Genomic DNA, 17,147 nt, shown 5'->3' with positions numbered 1-17,147 from the left:
TGCTCCGGGGATATGCGGTGGTCATTCCCTGACTTTCCGCATCCTCCGTATTTAGTGGTCACGGGCTCGAACCCCAGTCTAATTAAGAAGCGTGTGCTACGCACTGCTCCTCCTGCCCACCTGGCTACGGAGGCGCCATAGATATGTTTCTTGTAAGCAGAAACATATCGGGTGATATTGAGAAATTAAATCACGAACATCGTCAACATTCTTACGGAAACCTCGGCAATTCCATTGAATAAAGGTACTATTCATTGTTTTGTTTTAGATGAGTTTTCTGGTTGTTTTCTCATTACTGTTTTAAATTTTTCTGTTCATGGTTTGTCTTTTTTAGGGAAATATGGCTTTCCAGTGTCCATATCTTCCTCGGCAAATATTTCTAAAATGGGTTCTTCTTGTTGTGTTTTTCCTGCTGTGTCCATTTGTTCAGCAGCATGGTGCATTATTATGGAGGTATCTTCTTTGGATTTTCCCTGCAGCGGTGAAATTACTGTTGGTGGAACTGAGATAGAGGTGTTTGCTGCCTGTTCTCATTTCTGCTGTTTTGGGGGCATGAGCCATTTGCGTGCCCAATCCGACAACAATTCATTTGGTGCGACTGTGACTTCAGTTTGTGATACTGTTGTTTGTTGGTTCTGGGTTATTTGTACTACTTGTGTTATCTGTGCTCAAGTAGGTTTCCTTGTGTTGGCTGGTTGTATCGTCTTTCTAGCTTCCTGGTATGTAACTTTGTGTTCTGCTTTGTACTTCTGGATTTTCCTTTCCTGTTTCCATCTTTCGCATTCTCAAGAGTAGGCAGTGTGGTTTCCACTACATTTAGGGTGCTCAGTTGTGCATTCTTGATTGGTGTGTTCTCGGGAACCACACTTAGCACATATTGCTATTTCTCTGCATGTCGTTTGTGAATGTCCGTATTTCTGGCATTTAAAGCATCGAATAGGATTTGGTATGTAGGGTCGGATTTGACAAAGCAAGTATCCTGCTTTCACGTGCTGGGGTGGACTTGGTTGAAAGTTAAAATGATATTTCTGGTCTGGATGATTATTCCTTCTTTTTTGACTGTAGGTTTCCTTGTGTTGGCTGGTTGTATCGTCTTTCTAGCTTCCTGGTATGTAACTTTGTGTTCTGCTTTGTACTTCTGGATTTTCCTTTCCTGTTTCCATCTTTCGCATTCTCGAGAGTAGGCAGTGTGGTTTCCACTACATTTAGGGTGCTCAGTTGTGCATTCTTGATTCTTTTAACATGAATGACTCCTTGGGTTTTCATTTCTTGTAATATTTCTTCTTCTGTTATATTGAGGAGATCCCATTCAGAGATTACTCCTTTCAAGGTGTTTAAAATATTATGGGGTGTAATTGATACTGGGATTCCGCCAAAAGTGGACGTTTTCATTAGTTGCTCTGACTGTCGTATAGTGGCTGTCTCAATTAGTAGGTTGCCTGATTTTAATCTTTTTACTGCTTTTGGAGTTCCAGCTATGCTTTCCAGACATTTTTGTATCAGAAAAGGGGATAATTTTCCTGTGGACTGTTCGCCCGTAGAATGGATGATGAGATACTTTGGAGCGGGTATCTCATATATATCGTTTTTTTCTGTCTTTTGGCCGTGTTTGTACTAATTTCTTCTTCATGTTCTTGAGTTGATTGGGCCATGTTAAAGGATTTTGTGACTGTTGTCAGAATCCATGATGTTTGCTCCTTTTATCCGTGAGAGTGAGAGCTTTTCCTCACAGGTTTCCGGCCCCGCCACGTGGAGGCAGGAGTGGTCCCACCTAGTGACCAAGTGGGGGGGGGGAAGGTTAGTAAGTGATTAATATAAAGAAAGGTGACTTTCCTTTATGTATTAGGAAGGTTAATTGTGTTTTTCTTTTTTTTTTTTTTTTTTTTCTTGTTAGTTGTTGGCGCATCAGCTTCTATGGCCATAATGCACCTCCCAAAGTTTTTGCATTTTACTGTGATCCAAGCCCAAGGTGGGATTCGAACCCACGACCTTTGGGTTGCCAGGCAGGCACTTTACCCACCTGGCTAGCCCGATCGGCTTTAATGTGCTAAATTTATTAATATATGCAGTAGGAGTTTAAGAAGATTGCAAAAACTCACACAAAAAATAAACTCTTTATAATAACTGGCACGCTAGATAATTCACTGAAAAGTCCTCGAATCACTACGCTTGGCACCTAGGGCCTCATTGATCAAGAATATGTCCCATTGCAGATAACCTGCAAAGCACAGAACCCAGGTGTCACTGTCTCTGCAAGCTCCAAGTCAGACTATTTTTGCTGCATCAGGTTCTCCTACCAGATACCTCCAGTTATAAGGTGGCATCACTTTCTTTGTCAACTGCACTATTTAGAGATCATGATATATCTGAGCCCACTAGTCCATTTTGATTTTGTTTCCTCCAATGTGGAACTTTTCACACATCAGGCATCCTTCTCTGCACTTAAATGAACTCTATTGTCTTTTCTGTGGGAATGTCATGATCTACTGTAAACCTAATTGTATCACAATATATAAGTAAGAGGCATATTTTATCTCTTCTTACTACAGAAAAGAATATAAGTATTGAAATGTTTAGCTGATTCGTTTTTACCCGATGCATACGAATGTGTCACATTTTATCAATGTTATTTTTATAATTAGTTAAATAAGGAATAACCTAAATGGAACTAATTTTTTCACACTGTTAAAATTGAAACTGGTAAATGGTAAATAAGTGCAAAGGTCACGGAAATGCTCACAAACTACAGAGTGAACCAACAGTGTCATAAAAGCAATGGCACAAAATTGTAAAACAATTACAATATGTAAGGAGCACAGGCTGCATTCTCTAAACCAGTGGTTTGCAAACTATTTAAGATCTACAGACCCTTTCAAAAATTAATAAAAGTTGATGGAACCCGTCAAAAATCAAAAAAAGTTGATGGAACCTGTCAAAAATCAAAAAAAGTTGATGGAACCCGTCAAAAATCAAAAAACGTTTGTGTGCCCCTATATATAACATATGCACATATATATATATATATATATATATATATATATATATATGGTATGAAGAAGGTTTTTGTATATTCCTATTGAATTTACGGTATACACAAGAAGTGAATTTGACGAAATGGATAAGAAATGTAGCAATATATGTAAGGATGCAGTGACCAGGTAAGATATGAAAAGACAACCAAAATAAGACTACATTGCAGTATTTTTCACAATTTCAGTATGACATTCTCGTTCATTTCTTATCCATTTCGTTGAATTCACTTCTTGTGTATACCATAGATTCAATAGGAATAAATAAAAAAGCTTCTTCACGCTTTCTTTATACCATAAATATATATACATTACGACTGTAGGATACATTTGCTAATTCAGTGTCCCTGATCCATAATTAATGTTATCTTCCTTCTCGCTACAGTTACTTTAAGCTTACTTATCTTCTTAATACTATTATATATATGTGTGTGGACCCCCTGGAACTGGTCTGCGGATTCCAGTTTGAGAAATGTTGCTCTAAACAGTTGGTTCATGTAATTATTTGACAACTGTCTTTCTTAATTTCAGTTTATGAACCCTCAGGTTTGTAATCTGAGCAAGAGGGAGAATCCCATCAGTGATGAGCCTGCTCGATCCATTCAAGGCTTTATACATCTCAATCAGATCACCTCGCAGGTGCCAAGTCTCCAGACGCTGCAATTTGCGGAACTTAAGACTTTCTTTTTAAGATCACCCTTTCGTTCACCTCACCAATCTTGTTGCTCTTCTCTGTACTCGTTCTAGCAAATCTACACCCTTCCTAAAATGAGGCTTCCAGACGTATGCAGTACTCAAGGTGTGGCCTGACCATTGCCTTATAAAAGGGGATAATCACCTCCTTATCCCCGCTAGCAAAATTCCTGTTTATGATTAACAATACCCCTGTCTGCACTGCTCAGAAAACTTCATATCTGACTGCACAATTACTCCCAGGACTCTTTCATTCTCCACTACCCTGAATCTAACCCCACACAGTTAATGCATTTCTCTGGGGTTACTTCTACCCATATGAAGTACTTTGCATTTGTCAATTGCAACTCTAGATTCTGTTGCAGTAGCATACTCTCATTACTGTCATTAACAACCCTGCCAATCTTTGTATCATTTGCCAACTTCGACATTAAGCCTGATATACCTTCATCAATATCACTGATATTGATATACAAAACAACAATGGGCCAACACCAAACCCTGGGGGACTCCACTAATAAGATTAGTCCACGAAGAGCAGTGTCCATTGATTACCACTGTCTGTCTTCTCCCACTCAACCATTCTTTTTATTACATTACATGTAATAATAAAGTTAAGGAGTAACCTAATAAATAATAATAAAAAACATCTACTCCAACAGTTTGATAAATATAATTAAACATCACGGAGAAAAACTGTTTCAATGTAAAAGCATAACCCTTAGAAAGAACAGGTATAAATTAGCTCAGTTTTAATAACAATCTTGCTTTTTAATTGTAATATTGCTTTGTGTATCCATCATGCCATTGAAAAAAGCTTATTATAGCAAAGCAGAAGAAAGCACACAGCTAATCTCAGTTTACAGCAGTGTGGCACTTGATCTAGAACAGCAATACAAGTGATTCATGCAGGTACCGTTTTATGTAAAACAGGTGTGTGTGTGTGTGTGTGTGTGTGTGTGTAAAATTGCTGTGTTATCATTTTGAACAGAGAAAGGGATTGAGAGAATATCAGTAGAAAGCTAAAATAGTTCATAATGGGAGTGAGTACATTTGTAATTGTATGCTAAGCTTTGTTTGGATGTGGGAATTAATTTAGTTACATCAGTAATTCCCACCAGTAGTAAGATAAGGACAGAAAATCTCTTTGTCTGAGTCTGGCAGTCATAGAAGATAAAAAGTATAGAGACAAAAACACATAATTCTAGCAAAGGCTTTTCAAGGTGAGATTAGTGTTTTTTTTTTTTTTTTTGCAAGTTGAAAAGAACTTATTCAATCAATATACTGGAAATTAGCGAAATAACAAGCACTTAAACTTGCATGGAGTGTGAATTGTCTTTAATTTCATAAAAAATTATACATTATTCTGAGGCATTTCATGATACTTTCTGTATCACTTCATCAGTGACTGTAAAGACAGCACGAACTGGTAAATTATAATGATACAATTAGCATAAAATTAAGTTATTTTGACTATACATTATTACCCATTAATTTGATTACACATTTCATATTTAAGGTTAAAGTTTAGTCTTGAATTAGTTAACAACCAGCTATTAGGAACCATCAGGTAAAGAATTGTTTTAACAGTTAAATATTTTTACATTAGTTATTAATTTAGTTAATAAGATTAATAATAAATCAATTAACATTGAGTATATGGATAATTATGATTACTTACACTCCTGTAATGATGTCCTTATAATACCATCAGCCCAACATACCAAGACAGTGGTTTACAATTCATTATATTTATATGTTGACCACATCTTGAGTACTGTATACAGGTCTGGAGGCCTCATTTCAAGAAGGATGTAGAGCTGCTGGAACGGGTACAGAGAAGGGCAACAAGATTAGTGAATGGAACAAAGGGTTGCTCTTACGAAGAAAGGCTTAAGTTTTGCAAATTACAGAGTCTGGAGACTAGGCACCGGCGAGGTGATCTGATAGAGGTGTATAAGGCTTTGAATGGTTTGAGCATGCTCAATGCCAATGGGATTCTTCCTCTTGCTCAGAATAATCACCTCAGAGGGCATAAATTCAAATTGAGGAAGGACGGATGTCGGATAGATGTGCGGAAATTTGCCTTTGGCCAGCGGGTGGTTGGTTGGTGGAACCGACTTCCATCACTTGTTGTTGAAGCTGATAGCCTAAACAAATTTAAAGCTCAACTGGACAGGTATTTCGAACGAACGGAGGGGTGAAATGGGAGTGGTGTGTTTTTTTTTTTTTTTTTTTGGCTGATGCTGAATAAGCTTGCTTTCTTGCATCATATGCCTCTACTAATGCTAATGCTAATGTTCTGTACTGTACTCTTAAACTAAGAAAGTTTGGATTTAAAAGCTCCAGACAACATCAAAATCCCTACACTTCTTAGCTCCAGCTACCAGCTAAGGTCTCCAGAAAATCTTAGCTGGAGCTAACGAGAGCAGGGATTTGGATGTTGTCTGGTTAGACTCTATTTGGCGTCTAACCTCTGTGAGTATTTTAACTTTGTGGGTGAGTTCCAGATTATGTTGGGGGATGTTCTTTTATTGTTATTTATAGTGGTTCTTATTTTTTCTTTTTATCTGCTGTAATACTCTGCTTTTGAAAACATGTATGTGGTTATTGTTTATTTGTACACCTTTGTTTTGGTTAATATTGTATGTTACACCGATAACGGACGATTCTTTGCATAGTCTGCATTTTCTGTATCTCTCAGTGGTTAGGACCGAGGTGTTGCTGAAATCACATTGGTGATCCACACACACCAGGTGTGGAAAGCTGGATCAAATTTTGTTATTTAATTGCAGGCTATATCACATTTAATGTAGCCCATGGACAAATAACAAAATCATCTCAAGTGTGAACTATGGTATGAAATGACTGAAGATGAACTGTTTGTGAAACTGCTGAAAAAACATCTTCAGCAGTTTCATATTATTCAATTTTAATGAAAACTCACTGAACAAGGGGCATGTTTCTACAGAATTCATGCAGTGGCTATTACTGAGAACAATGATAAACATTGTTAGAAAGTCAATTCCTTGTTTATTTTTAAAATGTATTAACTGGAGATAAAATGTGGGTTTATGACTGTGATCTTCAAATGAAATGGCAGTCATCCCAGTGGAAGACTCCTCCTTCTCCCCAACCCAAAAAAGCATAGCAAGTATGTAGCAAAATGAAAGCCATGTTGCTAGCAATTTTTTTTTTTAATTGTGAGGATATTGTTCACCATAAATATATTCTAATGGAACAAACAATAAAGAGTTCTGCACTGAAGTTCTAAGATGCCTTCCTGATGTAATTCAAAGAAAAGACCAGACAAGTGGAACTTCAAAGATTGGCTGCTTCACTACAAAAATGCAGTCACATTCATCATTACTTGGCAAAATGCAGAATCAGTCCAGCAATTATTTCATCAGATATGTCTCTAAGTGGCTTCTTTTTGTTTCTTAGACTGGGCAGATCCTAAAAGGACATCAATTTGATGATGTGCAAACAATAAAGAATAATATCAACTTTCAGCAATTTCAAAATGGGCTCACCAGAAGTGCCCCTCCAGATTGGGAAAATTATTGGGCTAAGTGTGTTGTCCCACCTCATAAGTATGCTCTCATCACTACATCACAGCAGTTTGGATACCTTTTAAACTGACCTCATATATGGAGTACCTCAACTGTTTGTCAGCGAGTTTAGTCATCAGCATACAAATAGCATAACCAATACAATATTCTTGTGATACAAACAGCATAACAATAGTTCTCTTTAATACTACTCACCTTCTAGAAATTTGACGTACCAAACTACTTGTTGGGTAGGAGGAAGTGTAGAAGTATAATCTGCAACCAAGGACATTTTCTTCTGGTCTATAAGATCCTACAGTGAATAAAAAAACACATTATATGTCAAGAGAGACAAGGTGAACAAGAATAAACATTCTATGCTGCATATTTTTAGAGTAGTAATATAATCTTCATTCAAGTGAATACATGAGGGTTGATCAATCAAACCTCTAATTTTACTACAGATAATGTAGAATGACTATTAATTAAACCTATATACAGTCAGTTGGTTATAACATCATAATGAAGGCAGTTAAAAAAATTCCAGTATAGATGGTGATTTTAACCTATAGCATCACATTGATTATAAGGCGATTTCAAGATTGCATATCTCTGCTATAATGTCGACATCTCACGGTGTTGAATTTTAAATAATAATATACTGTATAGCATGTCTCAGATACTATTTTTTTTTTTTTTTTTTTTCTTTTATGGTAACACCAAACAAAAAATATTAGTACACTGTGCAAAGCCAAGATTACATAGTAAATGATGCACTTTTGTTTGCAATAATATAAGTAACTCATTGTTGTCAGCAAGCAATTCATGGTAGGACATTTTATATTTATATATATATATAAAATGTCAATCTGTTCTACCAGCCTCTTTGTGAGTTTTAGCATTTCACCTTTGCTTTTCAGTTCTTTCTTCACACTGTACACCGAAACTCTTGAGATGCTGTTAAATTCAGTCATTAATTCAGTGATTTCATGAAGTCACTTCTCAGAAGAGCTCTACTAACCTGCAATAAACAGTCATTATAATTTTCTTCAAATGACTATGTAGCTGCTTCCCTGGCATATTTTCCTTCAGCATAAACAGGATGCCATTATATTGCAGCTTCTTTTCTATTTTAAAAATAATTTCATTGATAGAAATATAGACTATAGAGGTTAGCAATCCCCTCAATGAGATGCTAAACCAAGTTTAACTGTGCATCCGCAATAATTTCTGAAAACCAGTAGCAAAATCTCAAACAAGATAACATACCCACAAGAAACTAACGAACAAATAACAGATCAATGCAAAATTCTGCATCCTGCTGAACAAAGCACTATCAGAAGCAATAAACTTATGAGTAATCTGCTGCACTGATCCATTGATTTAGATGGCATAAGCTGCTCAAAAGCAGAATAACCAGCAGAAAGGTAAACGGTAAAGGTAAACTGCAGCCATTATCAATCCACTGTAGGATGGAACCCTCCTCAATGAATCATTTTGAGGGAAATGGACCATAATCTGAAAACCTGGTCCAGTGTGGATTGGCTGATCTACCATATTTAGCAGTCAGTAGATCGAACCCTGGTCTACACAAAGAGCATGTGCTGCTGAACTCCCACTGTGACCACTTTGGCTACAGAGGCCATCCAGGACACAACCCTCCAGTATCTGCTATCATCCTTGAAGAATGATAAATTACAATAAAAAAAAATTGTAGAGGTATTGGGTATTAGTTATGGGAGCATAAATATTTTGAAAGAATATTTTAGGAATAGTGCATTTGTACGTGTGTTCCTTGACCTTTCTGTTTGACTCAAAAATACCCAACAAACTTCAGAAAAATGATTTTTTAAGCAAAATAATTAATGGATAGAAGTCCTGGGTCTAGTATTATGATAGCAGTAAAATAAGAATCCTATTAGATAGCAATGTATTAAGCAAAAGGCACCAAAAATTTATAACCATTTAAGGGAAAATGGAGAATCTTCTGTTAACTGGTAGTTTGTTGCCAGTAAAGGTTGGTTTGAGTGATTTAAAAACTGTTTCTCGTTACATAACAATTCATTCAAGGGGAAAATACACTGGCTGATAATGAAGCTGCCAAGAAGTATGCAGAGAAATTTCAAAAAACTATGGAAGTGCACGGATACACAAGACATCAAGTTTTCAATGCCAATGACAGGTCTTTGATGTAAAAAATGCCCAACAGAATGTTTATTTCAAAAAAAGAGAAAACTGCATCAGGTTTTAAGGCAGGGAAAGATCGCATAACGGTACTTATGTGCAGTAGCACAACAGGAGATTGCATAATAAAACCTATACTAGCTTATAGATCCTCTAATCCTCATGCAACAAAATATGTAAATAAAAATGCATCACCGGTATATTGGAAAGCAAATAAAAAGCTTGGGTAACTGCCAATTTATTTAAAGAATGGTTTCTAAATTGTTTTGTGCAAGTTGTGGAAAACTATTTAAAGCAGAAAAAAAATCTAGATTTCAAAGTTTTATTACTATTGGATAATGCACCAGGCCACCCAAACGTTGAAGTAATGATTCCACCACCTAATACAACTTCTTTAATTCAGCCATTAGATCAAGGCCTGGAAACATTTTTCAATTGTGTACTGTATCGGAATCCTAGCTCTATCACTCAAAGAAGTAAAACAATCAACATTAAATGCATGTTGAAAAATGTACGGCCAGAGCCATTCCATTCAGGAAATATGGTTGAACCAGAAGAAAACGGAATCAATGTGAAAGTAGAACTTACTAAGTAGGAGGGGAAGGTTTGATGATATGACTACTGAAGATGTTCAAGAATTACTGGCAGAAAAAGAGCCTGGCAAAGCGGATTTGGTGGCAATGGCATCGGAGGTAAACCAAATCAATTCAGAGGATGACAGCGCAGATGAAAATTCTTAAGTTCCAAATTTTACACTAAAAAGCATATGGGAAGGCATAAACTTAGCTGAGCAATTAGAATCTTATTTTTTGAATGCAGATCTGAAAGGAGCACACGAAGTTCAAAATGCTTAACTCCATATCATGAAATTTACAAAGATCTATCTTGTTGTTGCAGTGGGGTTTCACGGCACAAGGGCTACTATGACCAAATTGAACCTGTTAATTTGGTCTAGAAGCGACTGTATACATTATAGGAAATAGGTCTAAAAGTGACTGTAAACATTGATAATTTTCAGATAAGTAAAAAGTTCTGAGAAATTGCTATCATCTCCAAGTATATGGGATAGTTGCAGAGGTTCTGTAAATTAAGCTGATTTGAAACATGCAATTCTAACTGAATGGTAATGTGCAAACTCAGTTAGGATATGCTTAACGGTAAGTGGGGAGCAACAGTGTAAGCAAAGTGGAGGATCTTCTCCTAGCAGTAAAAAGAGGTATGTTAGATGGGTATGGCCAATTTGTGCTCTTGCAAGCACGACCTCTTCATGCCTGTTTAGTCTGAAACTGGATCTCTACAACTGTGGATTCTGTTTTATCTCAAGAAGTTTGTTTCCTGTCTGGGTATGCCACATTACAGACCACATCTCAGTACATATCTGTAATATGATTGGTTTGAAATCAGAGTAAGGAACTGCGATGGAATCAAAGCAAGCAGGGCACTTTGCTGCTTTGTCTGCATGCTCATTCCTGGAATTCTGACATGACTAGGCATCCAGCAGAATTTGACAGTCAGCTTCTTTTCATTGCGGTTACATAACTGTGATCTGATTTGTGTGAGAAGTGGATGGGAATGTTGTAATTTATTCTGTAAGGCACTCACGGCACTTAAAGAGTCTGTATATATATATATTACGACCTGGGTATTTATTAGGTTGGGCTCGAACCCCGGTCTAATCAAGAAGCATGTGCTACACACTGCTGCTCCTTCCCACCTGGCTACGGAGGCGCCTGCAATATCATGGCAACTCATGAAGGTATTCACAATATGAGATATAACTTAAAACGATGCTGTCTTATAAATATTCTGTTTATTCAGAAATGGCTGTATCTTAATGATGCTATTGCACTTAATATATACATAGTTGTTAAGGAGATTCAAAGCCATTTTTATTGGATAGAGTTCAGCTGTAAAAACACCACATTCAATTGGTAACTGGACAGAGATAGTGGATGTAGGAAGGACCACTGCAGCTCCTATGGATATGTCAGTTTTTGAGCCATCTGTGTGTGTGTGTGTGTGTGTGTGTGTGTGTGTGTGTGTGTGTGTGTGTGTGTGTGTGTGTGTGTGTGTGTGTGTGTGTGTGTGTGTGTGTGTGTGTGTGTGAAGACTGTGAGCAATGGCCAATGCAAGAGCCTTATGTAACTGTCTAAGATTTTTATTCAATAGGGAGTATTTTCCCCATTCAAGAAAGGAGTTATCGCATAGAGGTGTATATATATATATATATATATATATACTGCCCATGGTACTTGCATTGCATCTGCAGCATGAGATATATTTCCAATATAGATGTTCCAGCATTGCATTAGCTCCTGTAGCCAGATGGTTTGTTTTCATTGGGTTTATTTTTTATAGAAGTTTTCCCATTGAGGGTCAAAGAGATATGTCCATATGGGGTGATAAGGGATGATACGTAATTTGGCTGCATAGCTAAGAAGCAATAGTTTTCTCCTAAAATGTAGTGGAGGTTCACTGGCATCTATATACAGACTTGCACTGGGGATGTCTTAAAGGCTCCTAAAGCAATCCTGAGAGCACTATGCAGCACCGGATTGAGCCAAGCCAATGCTGTCTTCTGTGCAGAATCATAAACTCAGGCTCCATAGTCTAGACGAGATCTTATCAAGGTTCAGTACAGGTATAAAAAAAATGTGAAGCAATCGGCTCCCCATGATGTAGAAGGGATAACTTTGAGGATATGCATTTTTTTTCATGCACTGAGGTTGTATTTGCATTATGAGCCTGAAAGTTAAGTTTAGTGTCAAGTACTAGGCCCAAGAACCAGATATTTTTGCTAAGTGCTATTGGTTGAGTTCCTAACCTTAGCTCAGGATCTGGATGGAGCTGAAGTTTTTTACAGATGTGAATAGCAGTTGTTTTTGTTGCAGAGAGGCGGTAGCCATTGTGGGATGCCTATGATTCTATTTTATTTATCGAGAGCTGCAATTGACGCTAGATGTTGACACCTATCTATATGCAGATGAAGGTCATCTGCATATAGATAGGTGTCGACATTAGCTGTAATATTGTCTGTAGCATTGTTTAGCCTAACTGCAAAGGGTGTAGCACTAAGAACTGATCCTTGTGGGACCCATTCTTCTTGGACAAATGGCGGGATAGAGAATTGCAGTAACACACCTGAAAGATTCTATTTTGGAGAATAGCTCTGAATGATTAGTGGTAGCTGACCCGAAGTCCTGTGGCATACAGATTTTGAAGAATGCCATAGTGCCAGGTGGTATCGAAGGCTTTTTGATATCCAGGCAGACCATGACAAGATGTTCTTTACGGATTGTTACTGAAATTAGACCTAGACAAAGATCTCTCAAGCAAAAGCAAACAATCCAAGATTACCGATTTTTTAAAGAGAGGAGCAGATGTTGGGAGTGTTGTTAACTACTGAAACAAGATCTAGAAATATTGGCAGATGGGCTGAGAAGTGGCAACTGAAGTTTAACATTGACAAATGCAAGGTAATGCATGTGTCTAGCAGTAATTTCAGATTAACATACCAAATGTGTGTTAATCTGAAAGTCTCTGAGCAGTGCCGACAGGCTTCCAAGACAGCTCATGGGGTTTTGCAAATGATAACTGGAATTTTGCTATCACAGATAAGGGAGCAATCATCCCATTGTATAAGTCAATTGGTAGGCCACATCTTGAGCTGCATACATGTCTGGAGGCCATTTTAGAAAGGCTGTGAAGAAGAGGAATGAGATTAGTGAGGGGGAACAAAATGGTATTCTTACCAGAAAGGTTTCAGTTCTGCAAATTGTAGCATCTGGAAACAAGGCACCTCTGAGGAGATCTGACTGATGATTTTAAGGCTAGAGGAAAGATGGTTGCAAGATAGATATGTTGAAATTTGCCTTCAGCCAGCTGTTTATTGATTGTTGTCAACAAACTTCTATCTGGTGTTGTAGAAGTGAGAAGCTGATATAAATTAAAGCAAGTACAGGACAAACTATTACAGTGAATAGGCAGGTAATATGAGAAGTGTTTTTTTTTTTTTTTTCCGGGCTAATGCTGTTTAAGCATGCTTTCTTGCATCATTTGTCAATACTAACACTAATTATCCACTCTGATATTCTTTGTTAGAGACTTCTTAATTTAGAATCTCCTTGGACTTAAAATCACTCTACCTGGTTCTGTCAAATTCATTGACATACCAACCAACTGTGTGTTAATCTGTCTCATGGGGTTTTGCAGATGATATACAGGAATTTTGCTATCACAGATAAAGGGGCAATCTATAGTTTTGCCAACTCCATTAGTCACTCTGAATTCTGTGGCATCCTCTCTTTGAAATGGTTTTTACAATTTAACTATCCTTGATGATTTTAATGATCTCAATTCGAGTTGGTCAAGATGTTAAGACTTTTGTGATTACTAATCACCTCTCTCATCATGTGGCAGTAAAATGAATATTCATTTACCTAACAGAATACCAGATGGTCCTAACCACACATCCAACACCCAAAGTCTTTCTCACTTTCTCACAACTAATCCTTCTTGGTTAATGTTAGTGGTTATTTAGGCAACTCAGATCACAACTTGGTAATGGCCTCGTCTCATGGAACCCCTCTCACATAGCCATTCCCAGTGTGACGTTGCTTGGCATTAGAGAAACTCAAAATGTGATGTACTGTGAGGTTTCTATTCTTCTTTTCTTTGGTGGGATTACTGTTTTAAATCTTCTGATCCCAATATTTGCAACAATATTTCCAACAGATCACATCAATAAAATTATTCTTGTACAGATGAAATCCTTTATTCCACCTTAAAATCTCACCCTTTATCTCAATCATAGTTTTCCAAGACTGTTCAAGATAAGACGCTTTTTGCATATTACAATTGGATTTCATCCAAATCTCTAGCATCTCATTATGCTAAAGCTCACAACAATTGTAAAACAGTTATTAATCAATCCAAACTTGATTTTGAACAGGCTAAGACAAGAAGACTTTCTTCTCATCCAAACATTAGTCGAACAATCCAATGTCTTTCCAAAGCCATTGGCCACAGCTGTCATATATTCATACCTCTGTTAAAACCTAATGGTTCTATTTCATACAGAGCTAAAGATAAAGCCAACTTACTTGCGTTTTACTTTTCTTCTACCTCATATTGTTAGATAGTATGAACCAGAGCTGTAATGCTCAATTAGGGTACAAGCTAAGGATAGGATAATACACCAACCAACAATAGTAATATCAAAAAATACTTTATTTCTGTCCCATATGTTGAACAGTGGCAAAAACAGCTTAACAGATTCTTAAAAGATACCAAATTTAAAATTGTGGCCAGGCCAATATGGAAATTACACACTATACTGAACAATCGCTCAGTCCTTTCCTCGTTCGCAACACAAATCAATGACCTGGTATACAACATTTCTTGCGGTGATTGCGACTCATCTTACCAAGGTCTGACACATTTTCCTCTGAATATTCGTGTTAATTAACATGCAGCCTCAGTTTGTGCTTCTCGTTCAGCAGCGTTAATGGCCTTTCATGCCATTAAAGAAAAACATACTTTTTTTATTTAATGAGGCCAAAATACTTAGTGTCCAACGTAATTATATGCGACTTTAATTGCAGAAACCGTAGAAATTAAATTACATGAGAATTCTGTTAATGTTTGCTGGCCAGGCCATATCTGATCTCCGATTCAAGTTTCATGCTCATCCCTATTCGGTAATTTTCATTCCTGTGATCACGACATATGGTCGAAAAGCGTTGTCAGCTTCAGGAAGGAAAATAGTTTTGCAATTTTTTTAAAATTAATTTTCTTAATTTTTAATTTCTGGAGAGTATCATACGGAAGTGTTCTATGTACTATACTGAGGTAAACTTCTCTTATTATTTTACAAACCTCATATTGTTGTATTGATAATCTTGGAAACCACTTTCTACCATACCAGGTTCACTTCATTCAATGCCTCTAGGGGCCTTCTGACAGAAGGATGTAAGAAGAATTCTGGAAATCAATCCCAAGAAAGCACCAGTTCCCGATGAACTTTGTCTGATTGTTCTGAAAGTCTGCTCCTGTGTTGCCTTTTTACACTTTCTTATTCCACTGGTGTGTTTCCTTCTGCTTGAAAATTTGCTCATACATATCCATCCATTTCCTAAAAGCAAAAGCAAACAAAACATGTGAGAAATCTCTCCCGGCTAGTTACCAGACTATTGTACTTGTTGCTGCTGCTCTTTCCAAAGTAATGAAGAAATCCAACTGCCAAATCTCAACTATCACAAAGCTTTTCATCTGATTAACTGGTGATATATTAGCTTATGTTATCCATCTATAGAACAATCCAATTTAAAAATCTGGCGAAACTACAGCAGTTGCTCTTGACATTTAAGATTTTTGATTGTTTGTTTGTTTGGCATAAAGTTCTACTAAACAAGCTCAAATCTATATATTACTGACTAGTTTGCAATCATTATCAATCTACCTGTGACCACTCACTGTGAGTCTTGGTAGTGGGTCTTTTCTTCTAATTTCTCCACTAATGCTGATGAACCCCAAATTCAGTTCTCTGTCTCACACTAACTGGAAATCCACTCCATAGTTCTGCTAATGATAGCACACCACATTCCACCTATCAATTTGAGAAATCTTTTCCTGAAGAAATAACTTCAACTTCTTGAATATCTGCCACCAAGTGTTTATATGCCAACATCCAGCTTATTCTCCAAACTTCATTCCCAAAACCTATTCCTGCCATACTTTAATGCAAAAAAAGAGTTGACTGCTCCTATCCTCATCTTTGCCAATACTCAGATTTTTAGACACGGTATACATCTTGTTGAATATCTATCTTTATTAGGGATTACCCTAACTTCTACCCTCTCTCTTGCTCTTGGTATACACACATGCTCTTGCTCTTGGTATACACACATGACAAATACTGCTTGCTTTGCATCCAAAAAAACTGGGATTTCTTTTTCACTCTCAGAGTTACTTTTCTTCTAAAAACAACCATTTACCCTGTACAACTCTCAAATCCACCCTACTATGGAATATTTTTCTCACGTATGGCGTGACACCCCCAAAACCTCTATCAAACTTCTAGACTCCATTCAAAAGAGGGCAGTTGGGCTAATTAATGACCTGTCTTTTTCAAAGTTTCCCCACTCTCACATTCGGTTTTTTCTGCATGCTTTTTCTATAGATACTTCCATCAGCAGTGTCCTTATGAAGTGGCATCTATAATTCCTCCACTCTCTCCCAAACCAGTCAGTACTCATTCGTTCAACTCCAAACGTAAATATTCAATTCATATTACTGAAGTTTTCATGTTGGCCAATTTTAACTCAAAATTTCCATGACTGTACAGCAACTTTCAATAAAGATGAACAGATTTTACTGACTACATATCTGCCAATTTTTGAATTTCGAATAGCTAAAGACTTGGTAATTGAAAGCAGGATGGAAAGAGAGTTTTTGGCTGAAGCAGGCTCTTTGCCTGCTTTTTTCCAAATTATCAGCAGTGATTATTCGTGTATTAAGAATCTACAGATAAAGGAACCACTTGGTGGCACTGATCATAGTGTACTGATGTGGGATTTACTTAAAGAAAAGCATACAAGAAATTCACCTTGGAAGCTACTAGGCTTTTCATACTAACTGATGAACAACTAAGAAAAACCAATCAAGGTTTAGACCTAAATGGATGTCAGAT

The 17,147-nt window shown here is 37.0% G+C and overlaps 1 protein-coding gene across 1 annotated transcript in view; it reads right to left on the bottom strand.

Moving 5' to 3' along the window:
- Positions 1 to 17,147, bottom strand: part of Nup107 (nuclear pore complex protein Nup107) — a 446,410-nt gene that overhangs the window by 128,601 nt on the left and 300,662 nt on the right. The window contains exon 18 of the mRNA XM_090373566.1: positions 7,490 to 7,586. Coding sequence (XP_090229692.1) covers positions 7,490 to 7,586 — 97 coding nt within the window. The remainder of the gene's footprint in view (positions 1 to 7,489; positions 7,587 to 17,147) is intronic.

This window comes from Mastigoproctus giganteus, chromosome 5, assembly GCF_048544385.1.
Source record: "Mastigoproctus giganteus isolate SK-2022 chromosome 5, ASM4854438v1, whole genome shotgun sequence".
Taxonomy (NCBI): domain Eukaryota; kingdom Metazoa; phylum Arthropoda; class Arachnida; order Uropygi; family Thelyphonidae; genus Mastigoproctus; species Mastigoproctus giganteus.
The sequence above is the reverse complement of the archived record's forward strand: the minus strand, read 5'-3'. Positions and strand labels throughout refer to the sequence as shown.